At 39.3% G+C, this 22,853-nt stretch overlaps 1 protein-coding gene across 1 annotated transcript in view; it reads right to left on the reverse strand.

The window, feature by feature from the left end:
• Positions 1-828: 828 nt before the first annotated feature.
• Positions 829-22,853, reverse strand: part of enpp6 (ectonucleotide pyrophosphatase/phosphodiesterase 6) — a 42,690-nt gene continuing 20,665 nt past the window's right edge. Inside the window, 5 exon segments of the mRNA XM_060843296.1 lie at positions 829-4,600; positions 5,499-5,622; positions 10,247-10,384; positions 13,343-13,522; positions 15,285-15,426. Coding sequence (XP_060699279.1) covers positions 4,395-4,600; positions 5,499-5,622; positions 10,247-10,384; positions 13,343-13,522; positions 15,285-15,426 — 790 coding nt within the window. The 3' untranslated portion in view covers positions 829-4,394.

Below are 22,853 nucleotides of genomic sequence, written 5' to 3' on the forward strand. Positions count from 1 at the left end.
ACTGGGTAAAAGTAAAATTGAGTGACTCTTTAAATCTGTTGCTACAAATGTTACCAAATGCAATTACTTCTAATTGTACAACGAAAGAAACAGATTTGCAATAATTTCCTGGCAAGTGATCCATTCATTTCAGTGACATATTTTAATTAAGGAAAACATTCTTTTTCAAGAGTTTAATCTTTACAACCAGCAGCTTGTAAGTTTAAACAGTAAAATTAATAATTCAACAAAATTCAATAAAATTGTTCAACAATTAACAATTCAGATATAAATTTCATTTAATTATTTCTTTCCATTTTCCACCTACGTATACCAAGGACATATTCTTCTCATAAAAATGTCATTGATTATAACTATATATGTTTGAACAGCAGCTTAACTCTACTTCAGGTCCAGCATGCACAGGAATGGCCCAGCAGGGCAAGTTTGCCCAGTTCCTTCGCATTTTTAATCTTAATGCTTCTTAGGACTCATCCATTTATTGGTTTTTGAAGTCAACAATGAAAGGATGGCTGTCATCACTGCCGTCAAGGGAAGCTATCCACATGATGAAGCAGGTATTAGAACAGCAATTCTCCCAATTCCAAGATGACTTTGAAACTGGATCTTTCCGGGGAGGATCTGTGATCTCCATTGAAGTGAAGTCACCAAGGAAGCTGATCAGCGAATTAGCTTAAATTATTTCTCCCAGACAACAAACCAGGAATTAAAAATCATGGATTTTAATTCAGTCTTTAATTGTTTTACAAGAAGTGAAACATAACTTGAGACATACAAATGGGTTGAAATTTAACACTTAACACTTAAAATTAGAAACATGAGAAACAGACTTCTACAAAACACAAACATTGCTTTTATTCTTCACAACTCATAGAATTTTTACATTCTATCATGAGGGACTGATCGTCAATATCAGTTTAGTTTTCAGGGTTGGACAGTTTTTCTGCAGTAATTTGGAGCTAGTACATCATCAAACACCCAGCTGTGCATCACACTTAACATTTTGAATAATGTTTACCGTGAGGCCAATGTGGAAGAAAGCAAAGTTCACATCAATTCACATGAAGATGTGTTGTTTAAATCTGTTAATATTGCAATAGTGCAGCATGTGGTGGAGTAAGGTGTACCTGCGAGCAACTATTCCAGATTTGCAGCTTGAATGCATATATGACTGCCAGAAATGTTGCTAGCAATTTTACACAGTAAAGGCAAAGATTGAGCACAGCCTTGTCACTATCATCACTGCAAATGTTGGCTCATTCTGATTCACACCTGTTTGTGCCAGAAAGGTTTGAATTTCAATAAAGCAAAAGAACTGACCTCTTTGAAATGGAAAGTTTGCTAGTCTACACTACAGATCCATGAGGCAACCCTGGGACAGACTTGCATCTAGATGAGTGGATCTCATAAGAAGTCTATGAATGTACTGGCAAATGGTTCGATTTGAAAGCAGGATTAAAAGTGAGGTCTACTTTTCGCCACATTCTTCCCAGCATTCTTCTGACAGAGAATGGGCAAAATCAATGATATTTGTGGGTGCTGGGGTATGGGTTTGAAGGTGAACTTCTCTTGCATTTCATGTAAGTGGAGGTTATGAGTCATTTTTCTTTTGTTATTTCATGATATTTGAATCATTATCAAGCTTCCTTCAGAAGGACAGTGGGTGTTATAAACTGGGGATGAATGCATTATAAAGGGTTTACATTGATTTACTGGGGTTTGTGATCTTGAAACTAGTAGCTGAATTGCTCACATTGCAGTTAAAAGATTCTCACTGGCTCCTGGAGGTATAGGAATACATCCGAGTAAGTGTGTTATGGCATTACTAAATTTTACAAAGAGCCAGGTCTCCCAACACCTAGTCCTTTGTTACTGAGGAGAGACCAACTGGTCTGAGTTGCATGTAGGCTACCTTTCAAATTGATTTGTGCGCTTAATGTGATTCCTGAAGAAGGGCTTATGCCCGAAATGTCGACTCTCCTGCTCCTTGGATGCTGCCTGACCTGCTGCGCTTTTCCAGCAACACATTTTCAGTGCTTCCAATTAAACCTGTTGGACTATAACCTGGTGTTGTGTGATTTTTAACCTTTCAGATTGACAGCTATGGACACTGTACAGTATGCAAGTTAAATTTGATGGGACTGGGAGTATACTGTGTGACAATTCTGTGATGAGATTTTTCATGCCAGGCAACAACAGCAAGAGCTGAGCAGTTATAGTTTGATGGGCTCATCCTTATTTAATGTAGACAACCCAGGATTGTTGCTGGGTTTCTGGAACAATAGATGAACTGAAACAACACATTCATTTTTCATATTCTTCCACATCAGAGAAGTGACTTTGGTAAAATCGCTCCTTGTATTTGTGGATATGATTGTTACAGTGCAGGGAGAGGAGCATACATTAGGTTATTCAAGGTTGCAGTTGTCAGGGTTTACTGTGTGACTAAAGGGCCTGGAATTTCACTCAGGTTGGATGACTTCCAGATGTTCCAGATGGACCATCTCTGGGATTTCCAGCCCTATCCCTGTTTCTCGGATTGAAACTATAGGCAGTCAGCCTGCCTGAAGCACTCCAGCTCTTGCCACTTCCAGTGCAGGAGAGGGAAGTTTAAACTCACCCTGCCAACTGTTCACCCTCCCAGGCTGCCAATCCAACCCAACTCCCCCTTCCCCCAGCACCTTAAATCCTGTCACCATGCACCCCACCTCACATCGGGGTATGTCAGCATGGACTCTGCTGAGATGCCCAAACATATACCAAAACCCTGATTCTAAGCTAACTAGTCTATAGTGGCTGGCAGCTCCCTACGGAAAGATTTCCTCAACCAAAAGGCCAAAAATTCCAACTTGAGTCTATAAACAGCTCATTGGCTGTCAAAATGGCTGTTGGGTACATGTCATTTCCCTCACTGGGCTCACCCATCACCTAATTTCTTAACCAAAGGAGCAGACAATCTGGAGCCTAGTACAATACAACTTGCAAAATGCATGCTCTCCATCTTGTCATAATTAGTGACCTGGAAGCTGACCAAGTACTTTAATGTGATTTATGGCAGGCAGTGAAATGGGTGTATTATATAAAACAATATGTCATCAAGGTGCAGAATTATTCTATATTTAATCCAACTAGGGCCAATGCCAAACTCAATACTTTCTTATGTTGGCAATGGTTCTACTGGGAAAACAAAACATCTAATTGGAACATGAGCATTCCTGTCTGTTCACTCATTAGTGAGAGAATGTAGGAGAGTTTCTTTTTGTACATTCATTGATGGGATATGGGCATCACTGACTGGGCCAGCATTTATTACCCATCCTTAATTGGACAGACGGCATTTTAAGAGTCAACCACTTTGCACTTGTCTGGAGTCACATGTAGGCCAGACCAGTTAAGGCTAATATCCATCCCTAAAGGATATTAGTTCGCCAGTTGAGTTTTCTCCTGATAACCATTAGACTCTTATTTCTAGATTATTATTGAATTCAAATTCCACCATCTGCCATGGCCAGTTTCAACCCAGGTCCCCAGAATGTTATCTAAACCTGTGGATTAATAGTCTCGCAATAACACCAATAGGACATTATCTCCCTTAAGGAACTCCCCCACAATAATTAGACTGCATTGTGACATGTAGTTTAAGTAAAGGATCATGATGTAGTTTCTGAATTCCTTGTTAAATGGCATTCTATCAAATAAAGGAAGAAGTAAATCCAACCAAATGTCTCCTCGATCTTGCAAGAAGAACAGTGTTCTGGTGCTACCATAATATTGGAACTCATTAAATTTCCACTTGATGCTGTCGTCTGGACTGTTCTGAGCAAACTATCTTAGGAACTATCACGTCCGGGAAGGACATCAACTCTTTAGCAACACAATTTGCATCAGATCAACAACTTTCATTTTTTAAGAAAAATATCACAGGAACTTTATCAGACAAAGATGAAATAAAGCTAAAGAAGAAATCAGGAAGTCTGAGCGAGAGCTTGTTAAAAGAGCTGTTAATCAATGAGGTTTTCTGAGGAGGAGAGGGAGGGAATGAGGCATTAGGATGTATGAAGAAACTTCATAGCATGGGGCAAGATGGCTGAATGCACTCCTGCCAAAGCAAGGAGGGGATGTACAAAGTGTTAGAGTCAGGATAGCGGTAGGATTGTTACTTCTGGGTATGCAATGGGAGGTGTTCAACTAGTTGTGCATTATAGACTATAAAACATTGACATTTTACTCAAAAATGGATCGCTTTACAGCATTCAGTAGGAAGCTATTAGGGTCCAACACTTTGACAGTATGATTAAACGTTATTTAAAGATCCAAAGACAATTAATTAGAACAATCTTAGTAAAAATCACAGAGTTCAATTCAAATGTTTTAAAAAATTAAGTGAAATCAAATCAGAAAAAGGCCCAGCCCAACATTAGTGTCAACACAGTTACACTAGCTTTTGCAGTGCAAGACAAATTCACACCGTTATTCAGCATCAACTTCACTCGGGACCATGTACCATTGTTTGGCAATGGGTTTATTCCAGCAACATGACACATGATGTTGTATACATCAACCACTCTTATTGGAGGTGCCTTGTAATTTGATCTGAAATCTGAACAACATAAAAACTGAATTAGTCATGAAATGGTTTTACAAAGTTTAGAGTTTTGGCTACTGTCAAAATTGACAATTAAAAAAAAATAATCTTATAGCAATCCAATTTAAGATTTGCACCGGTGAAAAACAGTCCTTAAACCCATGCGGGGACGCACTTTGGCAGACTTTGATGTGTGTTCCTTTCAAATCTATTATTTAGTTTGCTTTCACATTAGTTGTAAATTTGCTTTCATATTGAACCAGTCAGTGCTAAAGAATTTGGTGATGTATTTAAAAATCAGAATAATGCATGAATTGGAGGATAACTTAGAAATTATGCTATTCTTGTAGAATTTTGTTCATTCATCCTCATGGGAGAAAATTAAGTAAGTAAGCCACTTAGAGTGGTTTATTGCATCCCTATGTTAATTGTGCTTAATTCTATAGAGAAATGTTGGAATTCACTGAGAATTCAATGGTGCCCCATTAGCAGGAACAGCAGAGTATATCATCACACCCAGAAATGTTGCTTCAATTTAAGTACACACATTTCATTCAATGTTTCTGTTTTTGTTACAATGGAATGATGGAACAATGCCACTTTCAAAAGGGGCCCTCAATGTGTTTTGAGGTCCAAAATAAACCTGGAAATGGGAACAAATTGGAAGTATGGTGGTTAACTGATGAGTTGCAAAGATGTTTACTGGTGAAATTCCAGAACATACAGCCTTGATTTCTGAACAGCAACGGCCAGTGGTTTAGAATGCAGTGGAGGAAATGCAAAAACCGTAAAATATGTTTCCCTGCACGATTTATTATGTAAGAAAATATATAAATTTAAGTTGTATTTGTTATACTTAAAGTTCTCTTCAGAAAGTCAACTTACACATTTGATAACAGTATCAAATGATTACCTGGTCCATAGGCCAGAAAGAATCCTTTCATAACCATCAAATCATTGTCATAGCCATGCCATCCATGCTGCCAACCCTTCTTGCCATCTGTTCCATTGGCCCAATAAGGTAACTTCTGTATATTCTGAAAGAAATACAGCAAAAAATATAACTGTACATTGCTAGAGAGTAGTCAAAAAATGAACCAGATCGTTTAGCAATTCTCATTGTACCACTACACATTGGAAAACATAACTGAAGCTCTGAATCTCCTTTGGCCAGTTACACCGCCTTTAACCCAATCAAAGGGATCAGTTAGATTGTGAAGCTGAGTGACATCAACAATGTGTGTTCAATTCCTGTAGTGGCTGAGGTTACCTGAGAGGATTCAACCTTTTCAACCTCTCTCCTTGCCTGAGATGTGGTGACCCTCAGATTAAACCTTCACCAGTTGTGTATCTCTAATGAAGACAGCAATCTTACAGTCTGGTTAAACTATGGTAACTTTACCTCCACCATTCATTTCCTTACTTGTCCCTTTATCATCCTCTTTGCCTTGCACCAACAATTAATTAACCTCTGCTGCTTTCCCCTTTACAAATACTTTCCCTTTTCTTCTTTGCACACCTCTACCCATTTTCCTGCCTCTGTTTAAAATCACTATGTTTTTCTAGTTCCTATGAAAGTGCGTTGACATGATGCATATTTTCCTCTCCTCACAGACGCTGCATGACCTGTGAGTGTCAAGCATTTTCAGTTTGTACAATGCATACTCTGCTTATTTCAGCTGGTTTCTAACCTCTGTGAAGTTTAGTCTTCCCCAAGAAAGCTCTATTTCCAGACCTTGGGCATACCTTTCGAACATTATTTATTTTCAATGGTAATTGGGAATAATGGAAATGGCTTCAGGAAAGCCAACTGAGAAAGAGATTAAATGCATTGATAGGAATGTCAAAGAGAATGACTGAATTACTTCGAACAGATCCATCCAGATTCTGAATAAGTTTGAATATCAATGGTTCTATGAGCAATAAGCAACAAAAATCTGTTCTTGAAGCAAACATTTCCACAGTGGCTTATTGTGCCCTGTTTTAATATCCCAGACTGGGTTAACAGACTATGCTCCCTCTAGTTCCACATTGCGATATGTTCTGATTTCACATCTCCACAAGTGCAATCAGCTGGAGCTGTAAAAATGACCTTTTTGGAACAGAGTTATATGACGCTAATCAAAATTTATTGTCATGATTAGGTATGAATTGTGGTGACTCAGAATCTTCTGCCAGATAAAGATAAATCTGAGGCAGATTTATCTGTTCCTGCCCTTATATTTATCAGCTCACAGAGGGGAATCAGCAAGGGGAAATCACATAGAATTTATGATCCGTGTGGGTGAACAGGTCTGTACTGACGTTTCTACCCTACATTACCCTATTCCCTCAGTTTAAATAAGTGGAATTAAAATTAGGTCCACTTCTGTACTCACCCAATTTTCCTCCATTTCTTCTGCCCAAATGATGGAACAGGAAACCATAAGGGCTTTAGTAAACAGAATGAGATGAATTTAACATGCAGATTTGAGCCGGAGATGCAAATGCATACTTCCATTTTGACCAGTCCATTTTAGCATAGAACAGTACAGAAAGCAAACAACATCCCCTTTTATGCGTCTGGCAGCTGCTGAATTCTGAAATGTAAACCGCCCCCCCCGCATCTCAGACAGTCACCTTGACAGCTGCTTTGAAAGGACAAGTAGCTAAGCTAATGCAGGTTCCCAGAGGTAGGTGCTGGGTGGGTAATGGTCAGAGTGTCATATGGGTCAGGTGCTGGACACGTAGGGTGCCAGGGGTAGAGTGCAAAATTGATAGGATGCCAAGTGGGCAGAGTGTCAATGAGTAGTGTGTCAGGTGGGTAGGTTGCCAGGGTGGCAAGGGATATAAGTAAGAGATGCTGGTGGGTGGTGTTGGCTCCTGGGGATGTGATAAGGTTAGCATTGGATCCGGCTGTAAAAGTTGGACCCCAAAGGGTCAGCTGTGACAGCAAGCCCTTAGGTCCTGAGGGTGAGGGGGATGTCAGTTACATGATGAGGATAAAATCGGGCCTGGCTGCAGGGCAGGAGTGGATGGGTCCTGAAGCGGGAAATAATGGAGCTGGGGTGTCAACTGCCAACATTTTCTTATGCTTGTCATGTTTATCACTTGCAGGAGGGGATGTGGTTGGGGGAAGGGTGTTGTGTCTGGTAGCCAGAGAAGGGGTAAAGTCAGGTCCAGTGGAAGGGGCAAGGGTTTATCAGGTCTCAAGGGTTGGGTTTGGGGAGAGAGGTGTACTTCGAGCAGCTGGTGAGAGGGAAGCATCAAAGTCCATGGGTACAAGGAGGCCTCAGATCCAGTCCTGGAGAAGTAAGAGTGTTGGCTCATGGGAGAAAGGAGGGGTGTGTCAGATTCTGGGGGAGTGGCCATGGGAGTGTAGGGTTCAGGGGTGTAAGAGGTATATCTGGTCAGGGTCTGGGGGAAGTTTAGATTGGGTTCAATTAAATAGTTACTCGGGAGTTAATCTAGAAACTTAACAGTCTAACTTCCCCTGCATAACTATTTATTAACAGCGGTTAAATTCTCCAAGTTCCTCAATTTAACGGGCTCCTTTGGAAAGTTCTATGCTTAGGGAATTGCCCAGCAGCGTCTTCAATTTCCCAGATTATTCCTCTGGAGTCAGCCATGCCTTTTTTTTGGACTGCAACAGTTTACCAAGGCAGCTCCCCACCACCTTCTCGAGGCCAACTAGGGACAGGCAATACATGCTGGACAGGCAGCAATGCTCTCATCCCGCAAAGGATTGGAACAAAAGCCAAGGCTCCCCACACACACTTCCCATCCATAACCGCAGAAATAATTATCTGGCTGTTGGAAAATGCTGACCAACATCAACTCAGGAATTAGTCTCAAAATCATGGGACATAATGAAGAGCTAGTTTTACTTGCTTGTTGAGATCCATACAACCCTTTATTTTAATTGTATTTAACTCCATGAGCAGAATCATAGTCATTTGGTGTCAGTTGTAATATAAGGGATTTCTGGAAGCTATGCAGCAAAACTGTTCCCATTCCATACAGCATAATTCTACAATCCACATTGAATAGAACAGTACAGCACAATAACAGGCCCTTTATGCCATTATGTTGTGCTGAACATGCATTAAACTAATCCCTTCTGCCTGCCCTCGGTCAGCATCCCTCCACTCCGTGCATATTCATGTGCTTATCTATAACGACCATATCATTTTTGCCTCCTCCACCACCATCACCCCGGTATCACATTCCAGACCCAAATCACACTCTGTGTAAAAACCTTGCCCCTCACATCTCCTTTGAGTCTATATGACAACAAACATTTTTAAAAATAAATCCACAGGTTAGATCAGATCAATAAATTAGTGGCACATTTTAAATTGTGTTTAGAAATGATAAACAATCTGTTGTTTGGTTTTGTGATCTGACACAAGTAATTATAAAGCCAACAATTCACTAGATTAATACTTGACAGTCCAAGGTAATTGCTGTGATGTGGAGGTGCTGGTGTTGAACTGGGGTGGACAAAGTTAAAAATCACACAACACCAGGTTATAGTCCAACAGGTTTACTCGGAAGTACTAGCTTTCAAAGCACTGTCCCTTTGTCAGGTAATTAGTATTGTCATATGTATCAGATATTGCTGACATTTTATGACTATCTTTTACATGGTGCAGTTATTTATTTATCTGTGCTCTATGATTTCCATTTCTGTGTATATTTCATGTCTATTCGTCCTTTGTACTTAAGAGTTTGGAATTAGCAGTATTCAATCATAAATATGATTAGCTGGTATAATTAAACTGTTACTATAAAAAGGCATACCAAAGTCAAAAATCGTCTGCTTATGTTTCTGATTTGGCTTCACATTTAGGTTATGCTATCTAAGAAATTGTAAGAATCTAATGAACTTGGAACAAATTCCTCTCTTATGTATATTCAAGTCTGAATATAAATGTTAGTAGGGTTCCATACTATTGTTGATAATTACACTTAAAGCATTTGACTGTACAATGTCACCAATCTCCAATATCAGCGAAAATAAATCTCTTTTTGGCTTGGTTACATTTTCATTCCTACTAATATTTACAGTTTCACATGACAATGCTATTACCAACTAAAGGAATTTGCGACATTGCAGCACAGTGGCTCAGTAGTTAGCACTGCTGCCTCACAGCGCCAGGAACCTGGGTCCGATTCCAGCCTTGGGCAACTGTCTATGCAGAGTTTGCACATCCTTCTCATGTCTGCATGGGTTTCCTCCAGATGCTCTGGTTTCCTCCCACAATCCAAAATGTGCAGGTTATGTGGATTGACCGTCTTAAATTGCCCATAGTGTTGAATGGATGTGCAGGCTAGATGGATTAACCATGGAGAATGTAGGGTTACAGGGATAGAAAAGAGGGGTGGATCTGGGTGGGATGTTCTTTGGAGGGTTGGTGTGGATTTGATGGGCTGAATGGCCTGCTGTGACGATCTCAAAAGTAAGCCAAATACTTCATACAAGATGATAAGTTATTGAACTCTTTATCTTAATTTCAAATGCTAGTTCTGACAACAAGCCAGCTAATTCAAGGAAAGCAACACTTCATGACTTCTAAGAGACGTGGATGTTCAGAATGCACAAACTGAATACAAATTTGTCACTTCCCAATGTAAACATAAAGATTTTCTGACTTAGAAAATTATTTTATTCCACCATACCTCAGAGATAAACCATCCTTCTTGAGCGAGCAGAGTAAGTGGTGCTACAAATTTGCCACCTTTATAATGATATTTGTCTGGAATTTCATCTTTCTTGTACACGCTCATCTCTTTAACCTTCTTAAGGTTACTGTACAGCTGGTAAAATTAAAGAAATTACATTGGTCACGTGGATTTGAGTTACCTCATTCAAAATACCTTAATCAAACTGAAGCTCCTATTACTAAAAAGCAGTGTTTGAATAGTTCATGAAATAAATCATTTCACTTCAGAACAGTTGCAAGATAACCAGCTCTTGTATATTTCCATGTCCACCAAGACAAACTAGGGATGAACAGTTAACAAGAGAGAAACAGTTAAGTTGTGTGACATGAAACGTCCACAGGATATTTCAATCAGTTGTTGTTTATTCTAGGAGTGAGGAGCTGCCCTTAAATAGATTTAAAGTGTTATTTAGTCTTTGCTGACATTTTATTTATTGCATTGAAAGCATGTTACAAGCTAATTTGGACAAAAAAAAAGGACCATTAAGGGTAAAGGCTTGCAGCACAATGTTGATCTGATCTCTCTAGCCCTACAATATTTGTGCTCACCAGATAAAAGTGTCTTTCTTTTGAGAAGAAGATCACATTAAAATATTCACACAGGTTTGACCTGCCCCGTTCAAAGCACTCTATGCTGTAATACCAATTCATACAGATCACAGATTGTCCAAATTTAATTATTAGTTTGTCATGAGTTAACTGATTATAGCCAATGTGGTGGTTCAGAGGACTACAAGGTAGAGTTATTAAAAGTACAGTGATTGCCAATAGGTTTCTCAAACCATTTGTCATGAATCCTGTACTTAAAGAGAGCAACAGACAAAAGATGAAATGTGAGAGTAAGCTGGCTAGTCATATAAAAGAAGATGGCAAAGAGTTGTCAGGTATCTAAAAGGTAAGAGAGAGGCAAGAGTGGACATTAGACATGGGAAAATGGGGCTGGAGATGTAGTAATAGGGAACAAGGAAATGGCAAATGTACTGAATACTTTGCATTAGAGGAAGTTGCCTGCAGCATACCAGAATTTCAAGACAGTCAGAGGATTCAAAACTAGGCAGCATTTTTTAAGGTGAGAGGAGAAAGATTTAAAAGGGATCTGACAGGTAACTTTCTCATACAGAGGATGGTTCATAAGTGGAATGAACTGCAAAGGAAGTGGTAGATGCAGATACAGTTACAACATTCAAAAGCCAGTTGGAAAGACGTAAAGGCATATGGGCCAAACGTAGGCAAATGGGACTAGTTTAGTTTGGGAAACTTTGTCGGCATGGGGACAAGTTGGTCCGAAAGATCTGGTTCCGTGCTGTCGCGGCCATCATTAAATAGCTGGGGAAGCTGAAAGATCTGAAGGTCGATAAATCGCCCAGACCAGATGGACTACCCCCGAGAATTCTGAAGGCAATAGCTAAAATGATTGTAGAGGCTTTGGTGGTGATCTATCAGAAGTAACTGGAGTCAGGGAAGGTCACAGAGGACTGGAAAATGGCTAATGGACCACCCTTATTTAAGTAGGGTGGGTGGTAGATGACAGCAAACTATAGGCCAGTTAGTCTGACTTCAGTCGTTGATAAGATTTTAGAGTCCATAATTAAGGATGAGGTTGCTGAGTACTTGGAAATGCATGGTAAAATAAGGCTGAGTTAGCACGGCTTCATCAAGGGGAGGTCATACCCGACAAATCTTTAGAATTCTTTGACAAGGTAATGGGCAAGTTAGACAAAGGAAAGTGAGTGGACATGATCTATTTGGATTTCCAGAGGCCTTTGATGAGGTGCCACATAGGAGGCTGCTAATTAAGACAACAGCCCATGGTGTTCGAGGAAAGATACTGGCATTGATAGGGGATTGGCTGACTGACAGAAGGCAGAGAGTAAGGAGAATGGCATCTTTTTCACAATGCCAGTTGGTGTCTAGTGGCATTCCATAGGGATCAGCGTTAGGCCCACAACTATTTACATGGTACATTAATGGCTGAATGAAGAAACTGAGGGCAGTATTGCAAAGTTTGCAGGTGACACAAAGTTTGTTGGAGGAACCAGTAGTTAAGGTAGTCGTGAGGCTGCAGAAGAACTTGGGACAGGCTAGGAGAGTGGGCAAAGAAGCAGCTGATGGAATACAATTTATGAAGGTTATGCACTTCAGTAGGAAGAATAGAAGCACATAATATTTTCTAAATGTGGACAAGCTTTGGAAATCAGAAGAACAAAATGAATTGGGTGTCCTAGTTCAAGATTTTCTTAAGGTTAACATGCAGGTTCGGTTGGCAGTTAGGAAGGCAAATGCAGTGCTAACATTCATTTCAAGACAGAATACATCAGCAGAGATGTACTGCTGAGGCTGTATAAGGCTCTGGTTGGAGCACATTTGGGATACTGTAAGCAGCGTTGGGCACCATATCCAAAGTGGGATGTGCTGGCATTGGAGGGGATCCTGAGGAGGTTTACAATAATGATCATGGGGATGCAAGGCTAGTCATATGAGAATTAATTAAGCACTCTGGGTCTGTACGTGACAGAGTTTAGAAGAATGAGGGGGAATCTGATTGAAACTTACAGGATACTGAAAGGCCTGGATAGAATGGACACAGAGAAAATGGTTCCACCAGCAGGAGAGACTAGGACCTGAGGGCAAAGTTCACAGTGAAGGGGTGACCTTTAGAATTGAGATGAAGAGGAATTTCTTCAGCCAGAGGGTGGCTAATCTGTGGAACTCTTTGCTGCAGGGGCCCGTGGAGGCAAGTCATTGAGTGCATTAAGATAAAGATAGATAAATCCTTGGGGATAAAAGGTTATGGGGACCAGGCAGGAGAATGGGGTTGAGAAACTTGTCAGCCATGATTGAATAACGGAGCAGAATTAGTGGGCCAAACAGCCTAATTCTGCTCCTATGATTTCTATTCTTATATATAATCCTGACATTTTTATAGGATGTTTTCCTGCTGACAGCATGGCAGTAGCAATTTTTCTCAGAGCAAATCAAATTGACGAAACTTGAAACCTATCCTCAGATCCCTTGTCCCACTCAGATACATTGCAATGAGTTTGCTGCCTACCTCATTCAGTTTTCCTTCTTGAGGCCACAAACTGACTATAGGCCCTCGATCCATCATGTTCAGTACATCTGACATCTTTATGTACTTATCAAGTTCAATGACCTTCTCGGTCCAGAAAATGTCAGTCATTCCATGGTCCGAAAACAGAATAACATTCAATTCATTCTGGAGACCCAGTTCCTGCAAAATGTGCAAAAGAGTAAGTCCTGAGTTTGTTTTTTCCCCTTTCCATATATTACAAGAAGAAGTTGCAAACAATTTAAAGTAATTTTACTGCCTCAGGTGAAACTATATCTAATACTTTAGAGCAATAATTGGATTTCGGCTTCTTTTCCCCATGTATTTCTGAAGTGTCCCTGGTATGTGCTGGGGATGAAGGAGTTTGCTAGCTGCTCTGTAAACTTAGGAAATGTATGCCCAAATGCAAACCATGTGCCACTGCAGCAGCTTTACTCAGGGCCCTGACCTACAACCTGCCAATCTAGCATTTCAGTTGCCTAGGTAAATTCCTCAAGCACAGAGCCAGGTCAGACAATGATGAGCTGAATGACCTCCTTTCGTACTGTAACCATCCTATTAATTCATAAATAATTGTACCAAACAAAACAGCATGTTGATACATTAGAGGTTTATACAATCATATTTTGACGCAGTCAACTTAGGGTAAAAGATGTGACATATCCTGCAGTCACATGCCTCATTTGGATAAGCCTGGCTGGTATGATTATTACAGATGAAAGAAAGACTTCCAAGGATTTGCTGTGAAAATGTTGCAGGGTAAACTGAGATGGTACATGGTGTATTGAGAAGACCCTGCAAGGTAGTTACACTGAGTGACAATGTCAACCCTCTTTGAGTTTAACATGAATAGACTATAAGTCTTCCAAAATCCCAGAAGGTGGGGTATAGGTGTTGGGTTGCATATCATAGAGCTGCAAATTTCACATCATTTCCAAGGTAAAAGGGAATTAAGGTCAAAAATAGCACTTCTTCCCAGATTCAAGGCTAATGTGTTTTATGCTAACACAAGGAAGAAGGCAAAGGAAGCCTTTTTGAGATCAGGATAGCAGCTTCTATATAAATCAGGGAATATCACAGGCAGACAGCAATGAAGAATAAGCATAGAAGGAAATGTTCCCCTCAGTAGTTTAAGACATGAGTTGTGTACACAAAACTGTGTAGTCAGTCACAATTTTACAGTAGAAATTTCTGAACATGAAATCTTACATTAATCTCCCAGCTATTCAATGGGAAATTCAAATTTTAAATGTGAGTATTTACAGATTTTGTAACAATGTTCACAATATGATGGTTCACATTGAACAATCTTCAAACTGTCAGCACATTGTTTCATGAGAAGCAATTTGAATTCACATTAAAGGATCAATCTCACCCCGCTTCAATACAATTGCAGATGATACAAAGCCAACTTTAAACAGTTCAATTTCAATTCTTTTCTGGCATAAAAATATAACTTGCCAACTAATTATTAGTATATCTGCATTTAGTAGGTTGACATATTTTACCTTGAGGAATTATAAGAAACTAAAGTCTTGCATTTATGTAGCAACTTTGTGGGATTTGAACCTACAACATTCTGATTCATATGAGTGAATCTGATTTGTTAAGCCCTGGCCAAAACAGATTTGATAAGTGTACAAGCATTGGGTATTGTGGTTTTGTCTGATAGTTTATAAGGGCTGACTTGAAAGAAACATTAACTTCAATGGAAATGAAATGTAGCAGGATGTAAAATAGATTGCCAATCACTACCTCCCATTTTGCACTATCACACATAGTCAACAAAGTCAACGTAATTTTGCAGGACTCTAAAGGTGTGTTCAAGCATCTACTGATTGAAGTAAAACGTAGATCTCCTCAGAAGTATAATTTTGTTGATGAAGCAATCAGTGTATAGATTGACATGTGTCATTTTTCTGACCTTAATTTTCATATTCATGCTTCTTAAAGTTTCATCCAAACTTTTGGTGGCTTCCTTCCTCTGCTCTGACCAAGGACCAAAATGATGACCTTCAACATCATTGCGCTCATAGTACACTGCAGCCATGTCTGCTTTCCCCTGCCTAATCAAAAAGCAAGACAGTTAATTAAAGGCAGTCCTTTCTTTAACACATATGAATCCACTTCTCCTTCATGACATCATGATATTTTTGGGACCACTGAAACATTTCAAATGATTTAAATTTATCTTTTTTTGTACAGATGTGGATTTTGCTGTCATGTCCAACAATAATTTCCCATTGCTAATTGCCTTTGAACTGACTGGTGTTCTAGACCATTTTAGAGGGCAGTTGAGAGGTAACAACATTCCTGAGTTTTTGGAGTCATATGTGGACCAGAACCAATAAGGACACTAGATTTCCTTCCCTAAAGAGTATTAATGAACCAGATGAGTTCCTCTGATAATCCACAATGGTCACAGGGATGTCATTTGACAAACTGCTAACTCCCTATTTCTATTGAATTCAAATGCCACCATCTGTAGGTGGTATTCTAATCCATGACCCAGAACATTAGCCTGGGATTAACTGACATTATCATTACACCACTGCCTCCTTCATTGGAAATACTTCACAATTTGTAGCTGTGCAACAAATTGTTGCACAACATACTTTCACAATGCATCGAAAAATTCACAAACCTGGTGTGACCATATTCCCTTTCTGACATAACCAAGTGATGGTGTTGTATAAGGGATCTAGTACCACAGCATAGATTCCAGATACATCTTTCTCTGGAGTCACAGGAAATGACAATTTTTGATAATTACTGTTTGCTCTCATTACCATTTGGATTATCTGTCAGCCAGGACATATTCCAACAACATATGAATCATGTCATCAAGAATCTACCAGGACATCTCTATATAACAGTTTGGACAAAGTTTCATCAGGTTACGGCAGCAGCAATGAACCATGGCTTTGTTTTCAAGCATAAATTACATCAAATCAACATGAGCTAAATCAATTTCTTCAGTAGAATCTACTTGTCAACCAGAATTAGACCTAACCAAAATGCAAGATGTTTAGAATATTCCTACGCTGGTGGATTTTTAAAAACATTTTATCTGAATATGTTCCAGACATTGTGATCAGGACCTCCTCTTTAAGATTTCCTCCACAAGCCACACCACACATATGGCAAGTAGTCACCAACATATTTTTAATCTCTTAAAAATGCTTTATCATCAAACAATATTATGATCTTTCAAAGTCAGAAGTCACATGACACCAGGTTATGGTCCAACGGTTTGTTTGAAATCGGAAGTTTTCAGAGCATGCTCCTTCATTGGGTGAGATGGTTACTTCATCTGACAAAGGAGCAGTGCTCTAAAACCTTGTGATTTCAAATAAACCCATTGAAGGATAATCTGGTGTCGTGTGACTTCTGATTTTGTCCAGCCCAGTACAATATCAGCACCTCTACATTATGATCTCTCAAAGGTTGAAAGGAGATACACCCTAAATATTCATTGCAAGCCTGTTTGTTTCCAAGGTCCTAGTCACAGCTCAGACTAACTGACCCAACAATGAAAGAGAGATTCTTGTTCCAGGTTTTGAAAAACATACTTCCTCAGTATGCATTTGACCTACATACATGCTGCTGGCTGGGGTTTGAAAAATTGCAAACATTGTGCCCTTGTTCAAAGGGAGTTGCAAACATTGGCTTAGCAAATACAGAGTGTCAGTGAAGCAGAAACTTTGAGAAACCATTACTTGGGATAGAATTAAGACCATCAGACCATAAGAAATGGAAAGAGGAGTAGAATAGACCATTTGGACCCTCAAGTCTGCCCTGCCATTCAACAGAATTGTGGCTGATCTGATATTTCCCCATATTCACCTTCCTGCCTTTACCCCTTAACACTTCATTCCCCGGTTGAACAAGAATTTATCTATCTCAGCCTTAAATATATACAAGGACTTGCTCACACAGGTCTCTGTGGCAAGGAGTTCCAAACACTCACAACCTCTGAGAGAAGTAACTCCTCCTCATCACAGTTTGAAATTAGCACCCCATCATTTTTAAGACTGTCTTTTGGTCCTAGATATTCCCATGAGGGGAAACGTCCTCAGCATTTATGATGTTACCCACCTAAGAATCCAATACGATTCAATTCCATCACCTTTCATTCTTCAAAACTCAAGTGAATAGAGTCCCAATCTGTTTACCCTTTGCTCATAACACAATACCTCCATACCAGAGATCATTCTCATGTATCTTCTCTGAATATCTTTCCATAAACAAAAGGATCAAAACTACTCCAGATGTGGTCTCACTGTACCTTGTACAACTGCAGTAAGACTTCCCTATTTTTGAACTCCAACCCATTCGAAAGGAGGGCCAACCTTCCATTAGTCTTCCTGATTATCTGCTGCACCTCTGTGCTACCTTTCTATGTTTCCCATAAAGTGTCTCCAAGACCCTTTGTGATGTAGCTTTCTCCATTTAAATAATGTTGTCTTCTTTTGTTCTCCCTTCCAAAATGAAGAATTGCACATTTTCTCCACTTGCTAACTTTTTGCCCATTTAATTAACCTATGAACATTTCTCTGTAAATGCTTTATATCCCTCTCACAACCTGTCCTTCCACCTATTGTTGTACTGTCTGCAACTTTGCCTACTGTATATTCACTTCCTTCCTCTAAGTCATTAATTGTAAACAGTTGTGGTCTCACCACTGATCTCTGTGGAACCCCACTGGTCACCAGTTGCCAACCTGAAAAATAACCCCTTACACCCACTCTCCATTTCCTGCCCATGAGCCAAATCTCTACCATGTCAATACACTATGTCCAAAGCCGTGGGCTCTTACTTTATGAATTAACCTTTTGTGAGGTAAGTACAAATTTAGCTAATTTTTTTCAGAGTCAGCAACGATTTAGAAAGGAAAGCTGGGAGAACTGTAAAGTGTGAGGAGAACAATGTAGAACTGCAAAAGGACATTGATACTTTGGTGGAATGGGAGAATAGATGGCAAATGAAGTTCAGAAGTTCAGAACAGATAGTATAAAATACAGGTTACTATCCTAAAGTGCATACAGGCATAGACAGTCTTGGATGTATACAGGTCGACCCCCATATCTGCAGAATCATTTCCCACGGTTTCAGTTACCCACGGTTTACCGCAGCCTGAACATATGACACGGAGCCTTCCAGAACCAGGGACCGGGGGCTGCTGGGAAGGTAAATTTCCCATTTAAATGAATGGGTTCACTCCTATCCGTGGTTTCAGGTTTCCGCGATAGGTCTTGGAACATATTCCCCCGCAGGTACTGGGGGGATTATGGAGGCCTAAACAGGGTGACAAGTGAAAGAAAATTAAGGACAATAATCACAGGAAAGACAGTAAAATGCAAAAACAGAAGAGAGGGTAATCAAGGGTTAGAAGTAAATAGAGTCACAGTTTAAAGAAAAGTTGGGATGATTAAAATGGCAAAAAGGCAAGCTGAAAGGCTTTGTATCTTAATGCACAAAGTATTGTATAAGGTAGATGAACTGACAGTGCAAATCAAAGTAAATGAAATTGATCTCACAGCCATCACAGAGACAGTGATCCAAAATCTCTTTCTGATTTTGTCATATTCCTGTTACTTTTCATAGGGATTGTACTATATTATTATCCTATGCAATTTTAGAACTAATACAGTTAACAGCTCTTAACTACCAGTGAATTTAATTTCCAACAAGTGAGTCACTTGCATAGTTATTTTACAGCAACTCAGCAGGATTTCAATTTCATGAGAAATTAGTGTGAAATTTTTAAACATTGTGAATGAACTTGTGGACATCTCTCACATTCACCCTTCCATGTGAACCTCACAGGAAGCATTAATGTGGATGGACATAATCCAGTGGAAATCTCACTAACCATGTCTCTCATCCTCCCTGTGTTGCAGGTCAGATAGAATATAAAAACCTGATATTGGCAAAAGTGAAGAACCTAAGTGCAGGTTTGCATAGTGAGTGATTGTTTTCCATTGGGAAATCACACTACAGCAATATATCCCAATAATAGTCTTCCTCCCCAGTCCACCCAGAGGGTTGGCTGTTCCAACAGCAGTAAAAGTAGCAGATGATGTGCTCAGGTTGCATCCATGAGATTTGACAATATGATGATTTACAGCAGAAATTTGACAAAGTTTCCAAGGAGGCAAAGTGCCACAGTTCTCATTGAAATGCTTTGTTCCGTTACACAACTGTGGTTCTCATTCTGATTCTTTGTTAAAATTTAATTTTATGCCTAGTTGTAGCATCCACAGTGAGCTGAGCAGCATTATCTTTAATTTGCTCACTGGCATTGCTAGTTCAGCCAGCAGTTATTGCCCAGAGGCCAGTTAAGATGAGGTAAGGGCAATAGATTTCCTTCCCTAAAGGAGGATAGTGAACCAGATGGGTTTTCATGTCAATGGTTACCTCGTCTCCATTAGGTCAGCACTTTATTCTAGATTTTATTGAATTTAAATTTCACCTTCTGCTATAGTGAGATTCAAACCCAAAACCCCAGAGCATTTTGCATTCTGAACTGCTAGCTAATGACATTACCACCACACCACTAGCCTTCCCATTTCCTTGTTCCCTGTGGTATAGTTTATAATGAAGAAATTTCTTGTGACATTCTACAAACAAAACTGAAACAGCAACCTTGCATGTAAACAAAGAAATAATATGCCCACTGAGAAAAGAATTATACAAAATGTGTTACTAGCAGAGACACAATTGCTGGGTTTTGGAGTCTTACAATGAAATATACTTGGCTCAAACTGAAAGTTTTTCATATGTGTGAAGCCAGATCAAGGCCAAAATAATCTTTTTAAAAGCAATATTGGGGCGGCATGGTGGCTCAGTGGTTAGCACTGCTGCCTCACAGCACCAGGGACCCGGATTCAATTCCTGCCTCAGGCAACTGTCTGTGTGGAGTTTGCACATTCTCCCCGGGTCTGCCTGGGTTTCCTCCGGGTGCACCGGTTTCCTCCCACAGTCCAAAAATGTGCAGGTTAGGTGAATTGGCCATGCTAAATTGCCCGTAGTGTTAGGTGGATTAGTCAGGGGTAAATATAGAGGGGTGGGTTACTGTTTGGAGGGTCAGTGTGGACTTGTTGGGCCGAAGGGCCTGTTTCCACACTGTAGAGAATCTAACATCTGGACACTGCTGATGAGTAGACAATCAATTTCAGCTGAACTGTCATTTACAAATTTCATTCAGTGATCATGTTAAAACCATCAGCAAGCTATGGTGCACATTTTAGAAGGGCTTTGCTTTCCACTAAAATGGGACAGAGCATAAACTGATCAGTTTGACATGAAAAGCATCAAGCATTTGTCTCAGAAACAAGCTTTAGCAATTCAAATAGGATTTATTGATATAAGACAATCTTTCTTTCTGCATATTCTTCAGATAACAAGGACACACACAATGTCAATTACCCATACAAGGGCAACGGCAACTCTAGCATTTTAATCAGTTGTCTATTCTTCACATTTGCAATTGGATAGTGACTCTGTTCTCACTTGACACTCATTTTTTTTTATTGAAGATTGTTGAAATGTGAATTATCTAGCGAAAGTGCAAAATGCTGTTATATTCTGCCATATTTGTCTTTAACCAACATTAATCTGAGACCTTTGGTGCCATATAAAGTGTTACATTCAACTAAAAAGATGTGGAAAATCTACGAAGAATGATTAACTCAGGAATGAGTGGAACTGCTTCCTCTGGCTGCTATGGTAGGTCAGAGGTTACGTAGTTTGAAGTGAAGAAACCTTTTGACAAATCAACCTCTCTACCATCAACAATGCACAGTTCAGGAATACAATGAGATGTGATAGCTCAAAGAATACTGACACAACAAAAATCAAGAAATTCAACTCCATCCAGAAGAAAGTAAATTGGTAGCCTCTGCACCAGAAGAGTTCTTGAAACACCCACACACTCTCTCTCTCTCTCTCTTTCTCTCCCTCCACAGATGCTGCCTGACTGGCTGATTGTCACTAGCAATTTCTGTTTTTATTTCCAAATTCTAACATCTGTAGTGCTTTGCCTTTTCTGAAGTTGAAGCTAAATACCAAAGAAAATTGTGGTCTCTGAATTTAATATGAAAGGCAGTATGAATTCAGAAGGTTAAGTTCCAGCATGTAGATGTGAAATATAGCCCAATTTCCCTTCTTTCTTTGGAAAATAATCCCTATTTCTACAGCTGTTTTAGATTGTATTCAAACAAAATTCAATCTCAGTTTTTTCAGCTGAGTTACTCAAGTCCTGAAGAATGTTAAGTCCCAAACTGGGTCATCACACAACGCTAAATTAATCATCTGCACAACGTACAGATGTTTCCAAGATGTTATGTAATTTCCCTGATGGCTTCTTCTAATTACTATTTATATCTTATAGTTACAGTGACTGATTTGCACAGCTTTTTCATATATATGATAATAAAGATTTGATGCCATCTGTGATTTAATTGCTTTCATCGGGCAAGCACTTTGCAGTTTTGCAAACATGTCCAACTTATTCTTATGTAACTCACAGTGTAAAGTGTAAGTGGTTTCAACTTCACAAGAAGATGACAATGTTTGTCCTCCTCCTCTCCCTTTTATCTTCAAATGTTATGTGTTCATTAAAGTCATTAGATCATCAGAAATTTGTTTCCTGCAACTCGCACAAATTCAATTTGAATCCCTACTCAGAAACAATCTTACTGTTTGACATATTTACCTTTCAACTGGCATTTTGACTGTTCATCAATATACAGCAATTGCACCCACATCCATGAATGAAATAAATAAACCAGAATCAATTTGGCTGCAGTAATGAAACAATATGGGTAGCATTATTTTATAGAAAACATTCTATATGTCTCTAAATAGTTGGAAAGATTTAAAGGAACAAATTAGATCGGAAATTACAGAATTGTCATTACCATTATGCTTCCAGCCCAATGAGGACCAAGGTATTTTGGATCTGGTCCTAGGTAATAAGATGGATCTAGTATCGGCCAAAGAACATTTAGGCTAACGTGATTATGGTATATTAAGGTTTCGTTAGGTTGGCTATTGAAAGGTCAAATAGATTATTGGAGGGTAGGCCAATTTCAATGGGGTGGAAAGGAAACCTGTCCAGGTAAAATCTAACTGAAGATTAACTTGCAAAACCATAATTGAGTCATGAATTGCCTTTAGAAAGAAGATAGTTTGCTGAAGTAAGTTGAGGAATTTACTGCTGATGGAGATATGCAATACATACGAAGCCAGAACTTCCTTTATAACGCAAGAGAAAGAGATCAAGATGATAAAGAGAAAGGTTATTTATGTAGGTTGCTTATGCAAGTAATAGCTAACTTTTTTAACATCCATTCCTGACAGTCCATCCCATTAGACATGAGGAAAAGGTTGCCAGGTAATATCTTAACTACGTAAGTTTAAATATGGTACCAAAATCGGTAAACATAGCTGATCTCAGAACAATGCAAGGTATTCAGTTAGATATCAG

This window comes from Hemiscyllium ocellatum, chromosome 2 (genome assembly GCF_020745735.1).
Source record: "Hemiscyllium ocellatum isolate sHemOce1 chromosome 2, sHemOce1.pat.X.cur, whole genome shotgun sequence".
NCBI lineage: Eukaryota > Metazoa > Chordata > Chondrichthyes > Orectolobiformes > Hemiscylliidae > Hemiscyllium > Hemiscyllium ocellatum.